Here is a 14,933-nt window from a genome sequence, read left to right as displayed (position 1 = left end):
ATCATATATAACTAAATATTTTTAATATTTTGCTTGATTAGTTAACTATAATTTTATGTCTTTTTGTTGTTATTATTGTAAGGATAGTTTATAGTTCTCCGGTTAAACCTCCAATGCAAAGAGTTGATTGGTTCCTTATCAACTTAATTAGTTAATTGAAGAAACACCAATATATCTTATTTTTAATTTCGTCTAACAATATTTTCCTCCTCACTAGCTATAAAAATGTTATACAAATATATAATAAATATTAGCAATAAAAAAAGTAATATATCACAACTCAATATAAAGTAATAAAATATGAAATATTAAATACAAACATGTTATATAGCTAAGAATCAAATAAATCGATTCCTCTTACAATTTTGTAAAAATAAAAAATTTTAACGTTGCATTATTTATTATACTATTTATATATTGAAATTATTTATAGGCCAAAAAAGTTGTTTCACAATTTTCAGAATTTAATTAACAAAAAGTTAACTATTTATTAATTTTATTTTAAAACATCCATTGGATTACTTTTTTTTTACAATTTTAAATTTTTTCTATTCCTTCTTGACATCACACTTCAAACCACATCTTTCTTTGATAGAATGTATTACTGATCTTAACCATACACATTCTCTACTTGCTTCATGAATGGCTATTATCTCAGCATGATTTGAAGAAGTAGCGACAATAGACTGCTTCGTAGATCGCCACGATATAGCAGTACCTCCATATGTGGACAGATAGCCTGTTTGTGATCGAAATTTATGTGGGTCAGATAAATAACCTGCATCTGCATGACCAACAAAATTTGCACTATCTTTGTTAGTATAAAATAGACTCATATCACTAGTTCCCCTTAGATATCGCAATATATGTTTAACTCCATTCCAATGTCATCGTGTAGGGGAAGAACTATATCTTGCTAACAAATTAACAGAAAATGCTATGTTAGGTCTCGTAGCATTAGCAAGATACATAAGTGCCCCAATTGCACTAAGATAAGGTACTTATGGACCAAGAGGTTCCTCATTCTCTTCTTGAGGTCGGAATGGATCCTTACTCACTTCAAGTGATCGGACAATCATTGGAGTACTTAATGGATTTGCTTTGTCCATGTAAAATCGTTTCAAGATTTTCTCAGTATAGGCAGATTGATGGATGAAGACCCCGTCTACTAAATATTCTATTTGTAGTCCAAGACAAATTTTTGTCTTTCCAAGGTCTTTCATCTAAAATTCTTCCTTTAGATATTCAATTGCTTTTTGAACCTCTTCTGGAGTTCCAATGAGATTAATGTTATCAACATAAACAACAAGCATAACAAACCCCAATGTTGTTTTCTTAATAAATATACAAGGACAAACGACATCGTTTATATAACCTTGTTTTATCAAGTACTCACTTAGGCGATTATACCACATGCGCCCTGATTGTTTTAAGCCATATAATGACTTTTGTAATCTGATTGAATATATTTCTCAAGATTTTGAACTACATGCTTCAGGCATTTTAAGTCCTTCTGGAACTTTCATTATAAATTTCATTATCAAGTGAACCGTAAAGGTAAGTTGTAACCACATCCATTAGATGAATCTCAAAATTTTCATGTACAGCTAAACTGATGAGATATCGAAAAGTTATTGCATCCATAACAGGTGAATATGTTTCTTCATAGTCGACACCAGGTCGTTGAGAGAATCCTTGTGCAACAAGTTGTGTCTTGTATCTTACAATCTCATTTCTCTCATTTCTTTTTCGTACAAAGACCCATTTATAGCCAGTTGGTTTAACATCACTAGGTGTTTGGACTACTGGTCCAAAAACCTCACGCTTAGCAGGTGAATTTAATTCTGATTGAATTGATTCTTGCCATTTTGGCCAATCACGTCTTTGTCGACATTCTTCGACAGATAGAGGTTCAACATCCTCATTTCCTTGCATAATGTTAAGTGCATCATCATATGCGAAAACATTATCTACTATGATTTTTGATCGATCTAAACTTATCCCATCACCTGTAGAAGAACTTATTGAGAGTTCTTCATTTACTTGAGTCATTTTTTGTACTTCTTTTTCTAGGATTATTATCTTTTGAACCCACTGGTCTACCACTCTTCAGGCGTATTTGTGATTCAGAAGCTATGACACTTGTAGATGGTCCTTTTGGGACGTCGATTCGGATATGCACATTTACTGCAGGAATATGTGACTTTATTATCCTTTTTGAATCAATAAATGCGTCTGGCATTTGATTCGTTATGTTTTGCAAATGGATGATCTTCTGGCTTTCTTCTTATTCAAGTATATGTAAGTTTCATATGTATATATTACAATAGTGAATGAACAACCCTATTTATAGAGTGAGAAATTACTCCAAAGGTCACCATATTAAGTATCATAATAAATAGATACATTCTTATCCAAAAAGGTTCATGTAACCTAGTGAATATGAATGGTTGTTCATGTACTAACTTTATGGACTATCCCAGGCACGTTATGACTGGATCCACTTGAGACTTCAAGATTTTAAATCTATCAGTGAGTATAACTCTTCCATGTTTATAATTATCTCACAATTAAAATTATGTGGAGAAAATATCACTGACCATGATATGCTGGAAAAAACGTTTTCCACTTTTCCTGCCTTGAGTATGCTTCTGCAGCAGCAATACACAGAAATGGGATTTAAAAAGTATTTCGAATTAATCTCACATCTCCTTGTTGTTGAACAACATAATGATTTACTGATGAAAACTCATGAAAGTCGACCTACTGGTTCTATGCCATTTCCTGAAGTAAATACGGCTAGTTTTCACCAATTTAAGCGTGAAAAAGGTCGTGGCCCCAGTCGTGGACGTGGTCGTGATCGAGGAAGAAATTTCAATCATGGTGATCGTCTTGCACTAAATAATAACATTCAACACCAGCGGTGTAAAAAGAAGAATGAAAAACGTGACATAGTGCAGAAGAAAAATTCAGACAACAAATGTTATCGATGTGGAGGAAAAGGACATTGGTCACGTACCTGTCGTACGCCAAGGCACCTGGTTGAGCTATATCAAGCTTCCCTGAAGGAGGTGAAAAATAACGTAGAAGCCAACTTTATCACGGAAGATACTGTTGAACCCATGCATCTAGATGTAGCGGATTTCTTTGAGTTTCCCGAAGGAAAGATAGATCACCTGATAGATGATGGGTCTGTGATAATGTAAATATATTTCATTTTCGTCGTTTATATGAATGGTTGTTCATGTACTAACTTTATGGATTATCCAATTATTTAATGGATTTATAACAATATATATATTTCACTTAATCTCTACAATTAATACCTCTTAAAGAATTATTTTTTAACAGAAATAATTTAACTAGAAAATAATGAATTCATTAAATGTTTTGAATTTCATGAAAATTAATAATTTTATTATCAAGATGGAATATAATTATTGAAATTGTAAATTATTATTTTAATTTTGTAGAGTTATTATCAATAAATTAATAAATATTATTTTAAAGAATGTTTTTAAAATTTAATGAATACACCTTATTTCTCCTCTTATAAAAACAAGTGATACTAAATTCGAAAAATAAACAACAATGAAAAAATAAAAAATAAAATAGAAGAATAAATTACAATAAATGCTTCTTGGACAGTTTTTTTTTATTGGACAGAAGAAAATTTTAGGCAGGGTAATTTTTTGAAATCATCAAGTGATTTTGAAACTTTTATTTTAGTAATTCTAATTTAAAGAGTATTTTAAATACACCTGAAATTTACTGCTATTACGATTTCATACCAAATATATTTATTGAGATAGTTTTAAATATGAATTCTTTTGATAAGTGTCACATCCTAGTCATTTAAGTAATTATGGCTAGTAAATCTTTTTGTAGAAGTGTCAGTTAGATAGAAATTTAATTGTCACATTCTAGTCAAATAAATAGAAATTATTTTACTCAATTTCCTTGTTATTGGTTAGTCTTCCAAAATAGTGTAACCAAGAAAACATCAATTTGCTGCTATGAACGCTCTCGCTGCAACCAACCGCAATTTCCGACAAGCCGCTCGAATTCTTGGCTTGGATTCCAAAATCGAAAAGAGTCTTCTCATTCCTTTCAGAGAAATTAAGGTTCTTTTTTTACAACTAATGAGTATTCTGTTTTAAATTTTGAGTACAAAAAATAGAAATTTTCTTTCAGGTGGAATGCACAATTCCCAAGGATGATGGAACGTTGGTTTCCTATGTTGGATTTAGAGTGCAGCATGATAATGCTCGTGGCCCTATGAAAGGCGGAATCAGATACCATCCTGAGGTAAATAATAACTGTTACTTGACTGATGGTCTTTAAAATCTAACTATGATTGTTTTGTTTGTACTGCAATTTTGTGATTGGATCTTCTATTTTATGACAACTTTGTGAGTAGTCGTGGATATGATATGGTAAAAAAATTACTGATTGGGGGATTCGGTATGGAATTTCAATCATGATACATAATCGTCTGCCGTTGTGTTCTTGTTCAAAGAGAGTCCTTGTAACTTCTGATGTTGGTTTTTGAGGGATAGGTAACTTCTTGTATAGTATAGCAAACTATAGTTATGATGAGTAATTGAGTAGTATAAGCTTGCTCTGCCATTGCTCTGCCATAATGATTGTTAGATGGTTGGTTATTGATGCTAGATTTTAGTGAATCCAAAATAAGTTATTCGAGTTCTAGTTTCAATAAGATTCACTACTATATATGCGTATAGACATTTGCTTGTAAAAAATATCATGTTTTCGATAACTCATGTTATGCAACACTTGATGAGGTGCTTCAGACATGGAGCACTGGTTTTATTAGAAAAGAAAAATGTTACCATAGCTGTGGAATGGGATTTAGTTTTTCAGCTTTGCGAAAGTATTTTGCAGACGGAGGTTCCCCACATATAATTTTTTGTTAAACTAGTAGTTAATTTATCAGCCATGTCTAGAGACTTTCAGTGTTTGTTGCAGTTAATTGTTGGTCGTTGTTGTTACAATTACGTTTAGTAAGGTGTTATGCTAGAAGCTGTTTTAGTTGATTAAACACTTAACTGTAATCATAAGGATAAATGTGAGATTTAGAGAACTCCTAATTTATTTTTAAAGACAAAAAGTATTTAGTATTGGAACAAGAAGTTCCAGAATATAGCATTCACACTCTTGAGCTGTAGTTTATCGATTCTTCTGACGATCAACTCTTGTAAATTTGGTATAACATTTGTATCTGAAGGATTTCTCTCTTTTATAGTTGATTTAACTTCACTACAGTCTACATCCTTCTACAAATCTACTACCGTTTTATGATAAGAGCTCCACTAATAAATGATTCTATACTGAGATGCTATAAAATTTCTATAAGGTTGACCCAGATGAGGTAAATGCCCTTGCTCAACTGATGACTTGGAAGACCGCTGTAGCCGACATCCCATATGGGGGAGCTAAAGGTGGAATCGGCTGTAACCCAAAGGATTTAAGTGTGAGCGAGTTGGAGCGACTTACTCGTGTTTTCACACAGAAAATTCATGATCTAATTGGAGTTAATACTGATGTGCCTGCCCCTGATATGGGCACTAATGCTCAGGTTAGTAACACAATTCTATTTGCAAGTTTGTCGATATATGTTCTTCATTTTGAAACTTTAGAATAAGGTGCGATTTATAGTCTATGTCATGCTTGCTGTCAACAGACTATGGCCTGGATTTTGGACGAGTACTCAAAATTTCATGGTCACTCACCAGCCATTGTGACTGGAAAACCAATTGTAAGATTTTCATAATGTACTACTACCTTTTAAAACTGAAACAATTCATGTGTGACTCTTGTAATCATCCTTTGCTGCATTTTGTTTAGGATCTTGGAGGGTCATTGGGAAGAGAAGCTGCAACAGGGCGTGGCGTCGTCTATGCTACAGAAGCTTTACTTGCTGAATATGGGAAGCACGTTAAGGATTTGACTTTCGCAATTCAGGTTATTATGCAATTAGATTAGTCCTAGCACATTACACAATATTTGGTCGAAATGATGTCATAAATATGTATTTGGATTCCTTAGGGATTTGGAAATGTAGGAGCCTGGGCAGGAAAGCTCATTCATGAGAGAGGTGGAAAGGTAGTTGCAGTGAGTGACATAACTGGAGCGATCAAGAACTCCAATGGGATCGATATACCAGCTTTACTCAGTCATAAAGAAAAAACAGGAAAGCTCATCGATTTTGCTGGTGCGGATGTGATGAATTCTGATGAATTGCTAACGCATGAATGTGACGTTCTCATCCCTTGTGCTTTGGGAGGAGTTTTGAACAGGTTCAACCTTTATCTTGTTGTTTAATTCTTGAAATTTGCTTTTGTGTCGAGAAAATGGAGAAGTCAATGTCAGCAACTGTTCCAAAATTATGGGCATAAGCTCTGCAAATAGAAACTTCTCTCTTTTTTATGAGCTAAATGTACCTAATGTAGAGTATCTTACTTGTCCTTGTATATTCTGATCTTTTTTTTGTTTGAAGAGAAAATGCTGATAACGTCAAGGCCAAATTCATTATAGAAGCAGCAAACCATCCTACTGATCCAGATGCTGATGAGGTATCACTTTTTTTCCCAGAACTTTCAAGTCTCTTGGACTAGCATGAATCATAATTTTCCTCACACAATGGCCTTCTGCAGATTTTATCGAAGAAAGGAGTAGTAATACTTCCAGACATCTATGCCAATGCTGGAGGAGTGACTGTCAGCTATTTTGAATGGGTTCAGGTAACTTTTGATATTTATGCCTCCCCAATATTTTTGCCATTGCAACATATAGCATCATGAAGGGTTTATGTTGAAAAATATTTCAAGCGAAAATTTAGTGAAAGATGCAACAGTATAGTTAATTGGGAATCTTGCATCTTTATCAAGACAGTCTTTGTAAAGTCATTTCTCGAGAAAACATAGTTACTAAGTTCCAATTTGCTCAAACTCTAAATCTCGCTTTAACTGGTGTTGAGATATGTACTTACTCTATTCTTTTTATCTGAAAACTGAGATGTAACGAACATTTGGAGTTCTTATTCTCAATAATTCTTCTTTCATATGCAGAATATTCAAGGATTTATGTGGGATGAGGAGAAGGTTAATAGGGAGCTTAAGAAATACATGACAAGAGCCTTTCATAACCTCAAGGGCATGTGCCATTCACATAATTGCAATCTTCGGATGGGTGCATTCACATTGGGGGTGAATCGTGTTGCGCGTGCCACTCAATTAAGAGGTTGGGAGGCATAATGGCACTCTTTTCACAGCACAATGTACTCATCCTGCAGCAGATCATTCGCAATTCTTCCTTTCAAGTACGAACCATAGAATGTTCTACTAACTGAAATGTGTACTTGAGACATTAATCATAACTTGAGTCATCAATTACTTAGAATTTTATGTTTTTTTTTTCATTTGGGACCTTGGAGCCATTTGGCCCCTATCGCCATTTTCTTATGAGCTCAGGTGCTTAACTGTTTTTTCCCCTCATTTTCTAGCATGAGGATTGCCTGTTATGGAGTAACTTATACTAAGAACATGCTGAATGCATATTATTGCATTGGTTTATCTTTACTCTGATGTGATGCGACAGAAGTAATAGTTTTGGAATTCCTTATCTGTTCCAATTTCTTTGATATTATCTTCCTTTAAAAACAGTTCCGTAATTTGGAAATCATTAGCTTTAAACTTCTCATTTTGCCTTAAACGAGAAGTTTTTATAGTCACACAAATGTTATGACATGTTTATAACGGCTATAAGTTTTTAAAATCTTCATATCTTTCTTAAACATCTTGCAGAGTCGAACAATAAAGATGAAATCCTATCTGGTGCAATCAATAGGCCATAATTGTATGGACATATATACTAAAAGCAAAAGGTTTCCAAATTCTTACTCCAAACTCATTGGGGCTCAAGGCCCCAAAATATATAGAACATGCTTGATTCACTGCTGGTGCCAGTAGTTTATACCCTGCTCTCATCATACAACATATCCAGTGTAGTCCCGTAAGTGGGGTCCAGAAAGGGTAGTGTGTATGCAACCTTATCCCTACCTTGTGAAATATAAAGAGATTGTTTCCAATAGACCCTCGGTAACACGTATCCTCAGCAATTGTTGTATTCTTAAAAATAGTCACCAAAAGTGGAAGCAGATATGGTCAGGATTAGACATGGGCTGCCATGCCCATGATATTGCAGAAAAAAGTTACAGAATTGGATAAGCTTTTTTAATTTCAGAATGGGCCTTTTTGCATCTTATCCTTATCACCATTTCATTCAAGATGAAAAGATCAGTAATTTGAGACAAACCAGAGAAAACACTTACAATTATGGCTGCTTTTACTATTACTTCATTTACACATACACCTTGCACCTCCCATAACTTCAAGAAGAAACAATGGCCTCGTCAAGCCAAGTCGATGAAGATTACTAACGTTATGACTCCAAAAGTCGAAGAACAAACACACTTAAATGTTGTTGAAATCAAAGATAAATCTTCTTTGCTGATTGATGATAATACAAAGACCACAAGGAATGATGATGAAGTGCAAGGTGATACTACTACAGGTTCATCAGAGTCTGAAGATCTAATAAGGTTTTCGGATAAGCGATGGAAGAATGGGACATGGGATCTAAATATGTTTGTCAAAAATGGCAAAATGGATTGGGATGCTGTCATAGTAGCTGGTAAAATTACAAAAGAACAAGTCTTTCAATTACTAAATCACCGCGATTTTTCAAGTGAATTAATTTATTCATTAATTAACGGTATGTACGTTGCAGAAGCAAAGAGAAGGAAATTTCTTGAACTATTCCCAGAAGCAGCAACAAATCAACAACCTGTTGTCTTTAGAAGTTCTATCATACCATGGTGGGCATGGATGATGCATTCTCACCTCCCTGAAGCTGAGCTACTAAATGGTTTGTATTATCTAGAAAAAGTAATTGTACTCTCTGCGTTTCAATTTATGTGACATAGTTTGATTCATTAAGTTAAAAAAAAATGAACTTTTGACCTTAAATATTGTCATAGCATTTGTATTTCTGAGGAAATAGTGTTACGTAAATTGAGACGGTACTAATAGAGTACAGTTATAAGTTTTTCAGGAAGAGCAGCAATGGTGGGATTTTTCATGGCGTATCTAGTGGATGTACTAACGGGACTTGACGTAGTAGGCCAAATGGGAAATTTCGTGTGTAAAACTGCTCTTTTGGCAACAGTTGGAGGTGTAATTTTGTTTAGGAAAAGGACAGATTTTGATAATTTAAAGAAGTTGGCTGATGAAGCTACATTTTATGACAAGCAATGGCAAGCTTCATGGCAAGATCAAACTTCATCTAATGGCGATTTCAAGCAACAGAGAAAAAAATAAGACTAATTGAGTTGTTGTATTTGTATTTGTCACACACCATGATTCCCTACTTATATATCACAAATATGTTATATTTGGATGATACATTTAAATATTGAAATTGTTTCAGAATCGCTCTCTGATTTTTCTGATAATTTTAAAATATTATACTAACCTTATCTATATAGATATTTTTAGAATAAATTTTATTTAAGTGATAATTCTCTATGTGCTTTGTAATTTATATACCCTTTCGTGACATGAATAGCCGGATATAAAAATAAAGTAACTTGAATGTTCAAACTAAATCAATTAGCTTATTTTAAGCGTTTTAGGCTAAAAATAGCTTTTAAATATTTTTGAATTATTTGGGTAAATGTAAAAGTGTTAACAATAGTTTTTTTTTATTAAGTAAAAAATACAAAAATAAGCTAAAAGTTATACGTTAGAAATTCTTTCTAACTTGTAACTTTTTGACTTAAAAGTGAAAAACAATTTTATAATAATAATTTTTAATGATAGGTTCTAAATTTAATATTTATATATATATAGTTAATTTATCAACAAAAATATATTGAGTTTGAAATTAAAAGTAACTTATAAGTTAAAAGCAACAAGCTCTACATTAATTTTTTTAAAAAAAAATCAGAGGAAAAGTTAAAATTTAATTTTAATAGATTCTAAATTTTAAAATAATAATTTTTAGCGATAAAATTAGGTTTTAATTTAAATTTATACATATAATATATAATGAATTTATTAACAAAATATATGAAATTTGACCAAATCGACAGGTGAGCTACTAGCCCCACCCCTACAGAAGTTAGAGGTGAAAATTATTAAAGGAGTAGTATAAACATGTTGTAGCTGATTAATTTATATTTTGTTATAAATACATTGAATTAAGTGGATATTCCATAAGGTTGGTACATGAACAACCATTCATATTCACTAGGTTACATGAACCTTTTTGGATAAGAATGTATCTATTTATTATGATACTTAATATGGTGACCTTTGGAGTGATTTCTCACTCTATAAATAGGGTTGTTCATTCACTATTGTAATAGATACATATGAGACTTGAATACACTTGAATAATAAGAAAATTCCTCTTCTTCTATCTACATCTCTTCTCTTCTTCTCTTTATAATTATATCTCTTATGAGCTTGATTTTATAACACGTTATCAGCACGAGTCTCTAGCCAATTAAGATTGAGTTTTACTTTTTCTTTAACTCATGTTTTGGTTGATCTCGTTATGAAGATCAAAGTATTATATGCATAAAATCAGGTATGTATTTTCTAGAATATTTTTATGATTTAGAATAAAATAGTATTCAGTCACTAACAATTATCAGGAACCGAAGACATTTACTACTATTGGTTGAATATGACATGCTATACAAAATTTCTTAAATAGAAGAAGGTATAAAATTTTAATAGCATGAATTTGAATGTTATTTTGATTGTTTTGAAAGACTCAAAGGATGAGTCATGTTGTACTTCGATTTATTATACCGTTGGTTAAGGGTAAGACGATGAATTCAAGTTTCATCGCACCAAAAGGGTAGGACATCAGGTTAAAGTCCGGATGCACCATAATGAAAAATATTTGAGGATAAGACGATAGATTCAAGTTCTATCGCACCAAAAGGGTAAGACATCAATTTGAGTTTTGATGCACCGTGATTGGGTTCAAGTCCCATAGAATTATGGCGTAAAACGCCTTATATGGATAAGACATTGAGTTTGAGTCAATGCACCATAATGATGATATAATGATGACTAGGCTTTGATGAAAAGTCTTGAAATTCATTCTATTGAATTTGCTTCATTCCTTGAAAAGAATGTGGTAGCAACATGTAATAACTCTGAAATCCGCCTGTTAACTTGCTCCATTCAATCATATGAATGTGGTAGCAGTGAATGTTAGTCTGAAAAATGACAAATGATTAATGATATGAATAAGGGCGTGGAGGGACATAATTATAATAGTCATCATTGTGGTAATGATAAAAGGAAGAACACTATAAGTTCTTCAAATAGTCCTTCAAAATGTGAAGGCAATTTAAATAAATATGTGAACTTAAAGTTCAAGGGATAATTCAGTTGCATAATGTTGCAAATCAGTTGCCAGGGGAATGCACTGACCCTATGATATAATTCAGCTGCGAATGCTTCAATGTGAAGTCCTTGAAGGACAGAGTCTATGATACGCCGAAAGCGTAATAGACCAATTGATTCCAAATATAAAATTCCTTAAAGAAGGAAGGAGCAAATGATCAATATGGTCATGATAATGAGGCAAGTGCTATAAAAGAGCACATTGACATAACACTTCATAAAATCTTGAAAAAGGTTCAGGTACCTGAAATAATAAAAAATGAAGAGATCTCGATAAGTTATGTCTTGTTGGAATCGATATCAAATAACCGTCGACGGTATCTTTGATATGAGGTAGCGCTCAATGATATAAATTGTGATGAGGATCTTGAATTCAAATCTGTCATATAGTGTGAACAGATAAATGGTTGGCCAAGTATAATGCACAATTCAAGTATATTTTGTTTCACTTAGAAAAGTGACATTTTGGACTGGTAGTCCATAAATCAAGGTATAATGTCAGTGGGGTACAAATAAATTATTATGCGATAGTATAACCGTAAGATATCAAATACGATTTGTGCCTTGGGGCATAAAGGTTTATCGCAAAAATCCTGACATTATTGGAGATGTTTTCTCCTTTGGTGGATGCAATGAGGTTTGTTTTGATCTGGCAACATATGAAAACTTGAATGCATGTAAATGAATAATTGTAATGTCTAGCTAGACAATGAAGGATATATGAAAATCCTTGAAACAATCCAGGTGTCTGAAGCATATAAAGGTTTGAAAGAAACTTATCCAATAAAGCTTCAAGAATCCTTATATGGATTGAAATAGTCAAGGAAGAAAAAGGGTACAAAAGAATGACCCTAATTGTCCTTGTATTTTTATGAAAAGGTCTTGGTAAGACAAAATTTTGTCTTGACCTACAGATTGTTAATTTGACAAATAAAATATTTGTCTAACAGACAACAGTGCACATACACTGAAAAATTTTGATGCAATTTTATGTGGATATATCGCATTCATTGAGTACCCCAATGATTATGAGATCACTTGACATAAATGATGATTCAGTTTGATCTCAAAAGAAGGATGAAGAGTTTCTTGGTGATGAAACTCTATCTTGGTGCAATTAGGGCACTAGTGCATCTTACTAACAATATTTGACCAGATATTTGTTTTGCAGTAAATTTACTGGCAAGATTCAATTTCTCCCTGATAAAAGGACATTGAAATGGTGTTTAGCACATGATTGAATATCCTCGAAGGACCATAGTTATGGGTTTATTCTATCCCGAGGAATCCAAGACAAAATTGATTGGTTACGCAGATGCAGAATATTTATCTGATCCGCATAAAGATCTATCTCAAGAACGCTATGTGTTTACATGTGGAGGCACAATAATATCCTGGCGATCAATGAAGCAAATGTTGCTATGCAGAAATAAAAGTCCTCCATGAAGCAAGTCGAAAGTGCGTCTGGTTGAGATAAGTGACACACCATATTCAAGAAATGTGTGATTTTTCTTTGAAAAAGAATATACCAACCACAATGTACAAAGATTGGAGACATCATCACAAGAAATCAAGTGATGTTTTAATCAGGGGGAGTACAATACGCGTTGCACTCTTTTTCCCTTGATCGAGGTTTTTTCCCACTGGGTTTTCCTGGCAAGGTTTTTAATGAGGCAACAAATGGTGCGTATCAAAAGATATGTGTACTCTTTTTCCTTCACTAGAATTTTTTCCCACAGGGTTTTTCCTAGTAAGGTTTTAACGAGGCACATTATCTATGGACATCCAAGGGGGAGTGTTATAAATACATTGAATTAAGTGGATAGTCCATAAGGTTGGTACATGAACAACCATTCATATTCACTAGGTTACATGAACCTTTTTGGATAAGAATGTATCTATTTATTATGATACTTAATATGGTGACCTTTGGAGTGATTTCTCACTCTATAAATAGGGTTGTTCATTCACTATTGTAATAGATACATATGAGACTTGAATACACTTGAATAATAAGAAAATTCCTCTTCTTCTATCTACATCTCTTCTCTTCTTCTCTTTATAATTATATCTCTTATGAGCTTGATTTTATAACATATTTAAAATTAAATGTGTACATTTTTTGGTTTTAACACGATATCAAATCTCTAAAACAAACAAAACAAAATTATAGGTTACTAATTTTCTCAAAAAATATTAAACAAAAAAATTATTTGTAAAAAAATAGAATACAACAACTAATAACATAATTTAAAATGTCAATTTTGATCCTTATTATGTTTATATATTTTAGGGATAATTATATATATAATAACAAATTAATAACCTAAAATAAATGAAGTAACTAGAGTTTGATTTAATTGTGCTCCGTAGCAAACGCTTGCCAAAATTTGCCAGTCGCCTCTCTCAAAAATCTCGCTCGCCACTCTCCCTTTCTAGCTCCAATCTCTCACTCGCTTCCTCACTTTTTATATAAACACAAGTGTATAAAAACTGTTTTCATTTGTATAAAGCAGAGAAAATTGTATAAATATATATTTTTGTTCCCCTTTCTCCCCTCTTCCAGATCTCCCTCGCAACCCTCGCTTTTCTCACTTATACAAACAGAAGTAAAATGTATAAAATGCGTTTCTGTTTGTATAAAGCGTGAGAAAATTGTATATACACATGCAAGTACATATATTTTCGTCCTATACACTTATAATTATACAATAAAAATACTCTCTTGCCCAGTTTCATTTGTCTTTCTCTCTTTCTTGTTTTATACAAATTCAAATTATATCTAATTTCTCTCTTTCTCATTTTATACAATTCGATTCAAATTGTATATTATCGTTCTATACACTTATAATCATACAATTCGTTTATACAATTCTCTGTCCAAGTGTCTTTCTCTTTCTAGTTTTATACAATTCGTTTTATACAATTCGCTTCAACTGTATATGTATAGGGAATTATATAGTTTCTATGTTTGCTATGGAGCGTAATTATGCAAACTTTGCTATAGCATACAAAAATAAATTTTTTATTTGCTATATGTGAAAGTTGCCTTATATTTTATCTATGAAAATAAACAAATATGTAAAGAAAAAAATTATGTATAATAACATAATTTAAATTAAATATTATAAACATATTTTGATTAAAAATATATCTCATAGAAAATTATTGTTATTTTTGCTTCTCTCCGATGGAATTTCGCTCGTCACTTTCGTTTTGGTGGCGATCTCGCTAGCCTCTCTCGTTTTTGTACAAACATAAATGTTTAAAAATATGTTGTATTTGTATAAAGCGAGAGAAAATTGTCCTAACTATTTTATTTGTAAATGTATAGCGAAATATAACACATACAAATATAATTTTTATGTTTGCTAAGTTATAATTTTTAGGATTTAAAACAATATTCTGGAATTATTACATCATCAT

The 14,933-nt window shown here is 32.3% G+C and overlaps 3 protein-coding genes across 3 annotated transcripts; all 3 read left to right on the top strand.

The window, feature by feature from the left end:
- Nucleotides 1-2,672: 2,672 nt before the first annotated feature.
- LOC101248182 (uncharacterized) lies at nucleotides 2,673-3,206 on the top strand. Its single transcript, XM_004235389.1, has one exon. It carries the CDS (start codon nucleotides 2,673-2,675, stop codon nucleotides 3,204-3,206), a length of 534 nt encoding a protein of 177 aa, XP_004235437.1.
- A 756-nt stretch (nucleotides 3,207-3,962) lies between these two features.
- LOC101246116 (glutamate dehydrogenase) lies at nucleotides 3,963-7,599 on the top strand. Its single transcript, NM_001324508.1, has 9 exons — nucleotides 3,963-4,124; nucleotides 4,195-4,308; nucleotides 5,378-5,599; nucleotides 5,705-5,779; nucleotides 5,869-5,985; nucleotides 6,070-6,320; nucleotides 6,521-6,596; nucleotides 6,678-6,764; nucleotides 7,092-7,599. Exons 1-9 carry the CDS (start codon nucleotides 4,017-4,019, stop codon nucleotides 7,275-7,277), a joined length of 1,236 nt encoding a protein of 411 aa, NP_001311437.1. The 5' UTR covers nucleotides 3,963-4,016; the 3' UTR covers nucleotides 7,278-7,599.
- A 47-nt stretch (nucleotides 7,600-7,646) lies between these two features.
- On the top strand, nucleotides 7,647-9,512 carry LOC101247899 (light-harvesting complex-like protein 3 isotype 2, chloroplastic). The gene is made up of 3 exons (XM_004235388.5): nucleotides 7,647-8,715; nucleotides 8,812-8,949; nucleotides 9,136-9,512. The coding sequence occupies exons 1-3, from the start codon at nucleotides 8,358-8,360 to the stop codon at nucleotides 9,399-9,401; spliced, it is 762 nt and encodes a 253-aa protein (XP_004235436.1). The 5' UTR covers nucleotides 7,647-8,357; the 3' UTR covers nucleotides 9,402-9,512.
- Nucleotides 9,513-14,933: the final 5,421 nt, after the last annotated feature.

Source organism: Solanum lycopersicum, chromosome 3, assembly GCF_036512215.1.
Source record: "Solanum lycopersicum chromosome 3, SLM_r2.1".
NCBI classification, from domain to species: domain Eukaryota; kingdom Viridiplantae; phylum Streptophyta; class Magnoliopsida; order Solanales; family Solanaceae; genus Solanum; species Solanum lycopersicum.
The sequence above is the reverse complement of the archived record's forward strand: the minus strand, read 5'-3'. Positions and strand labels throughout refer to the sequence as shown.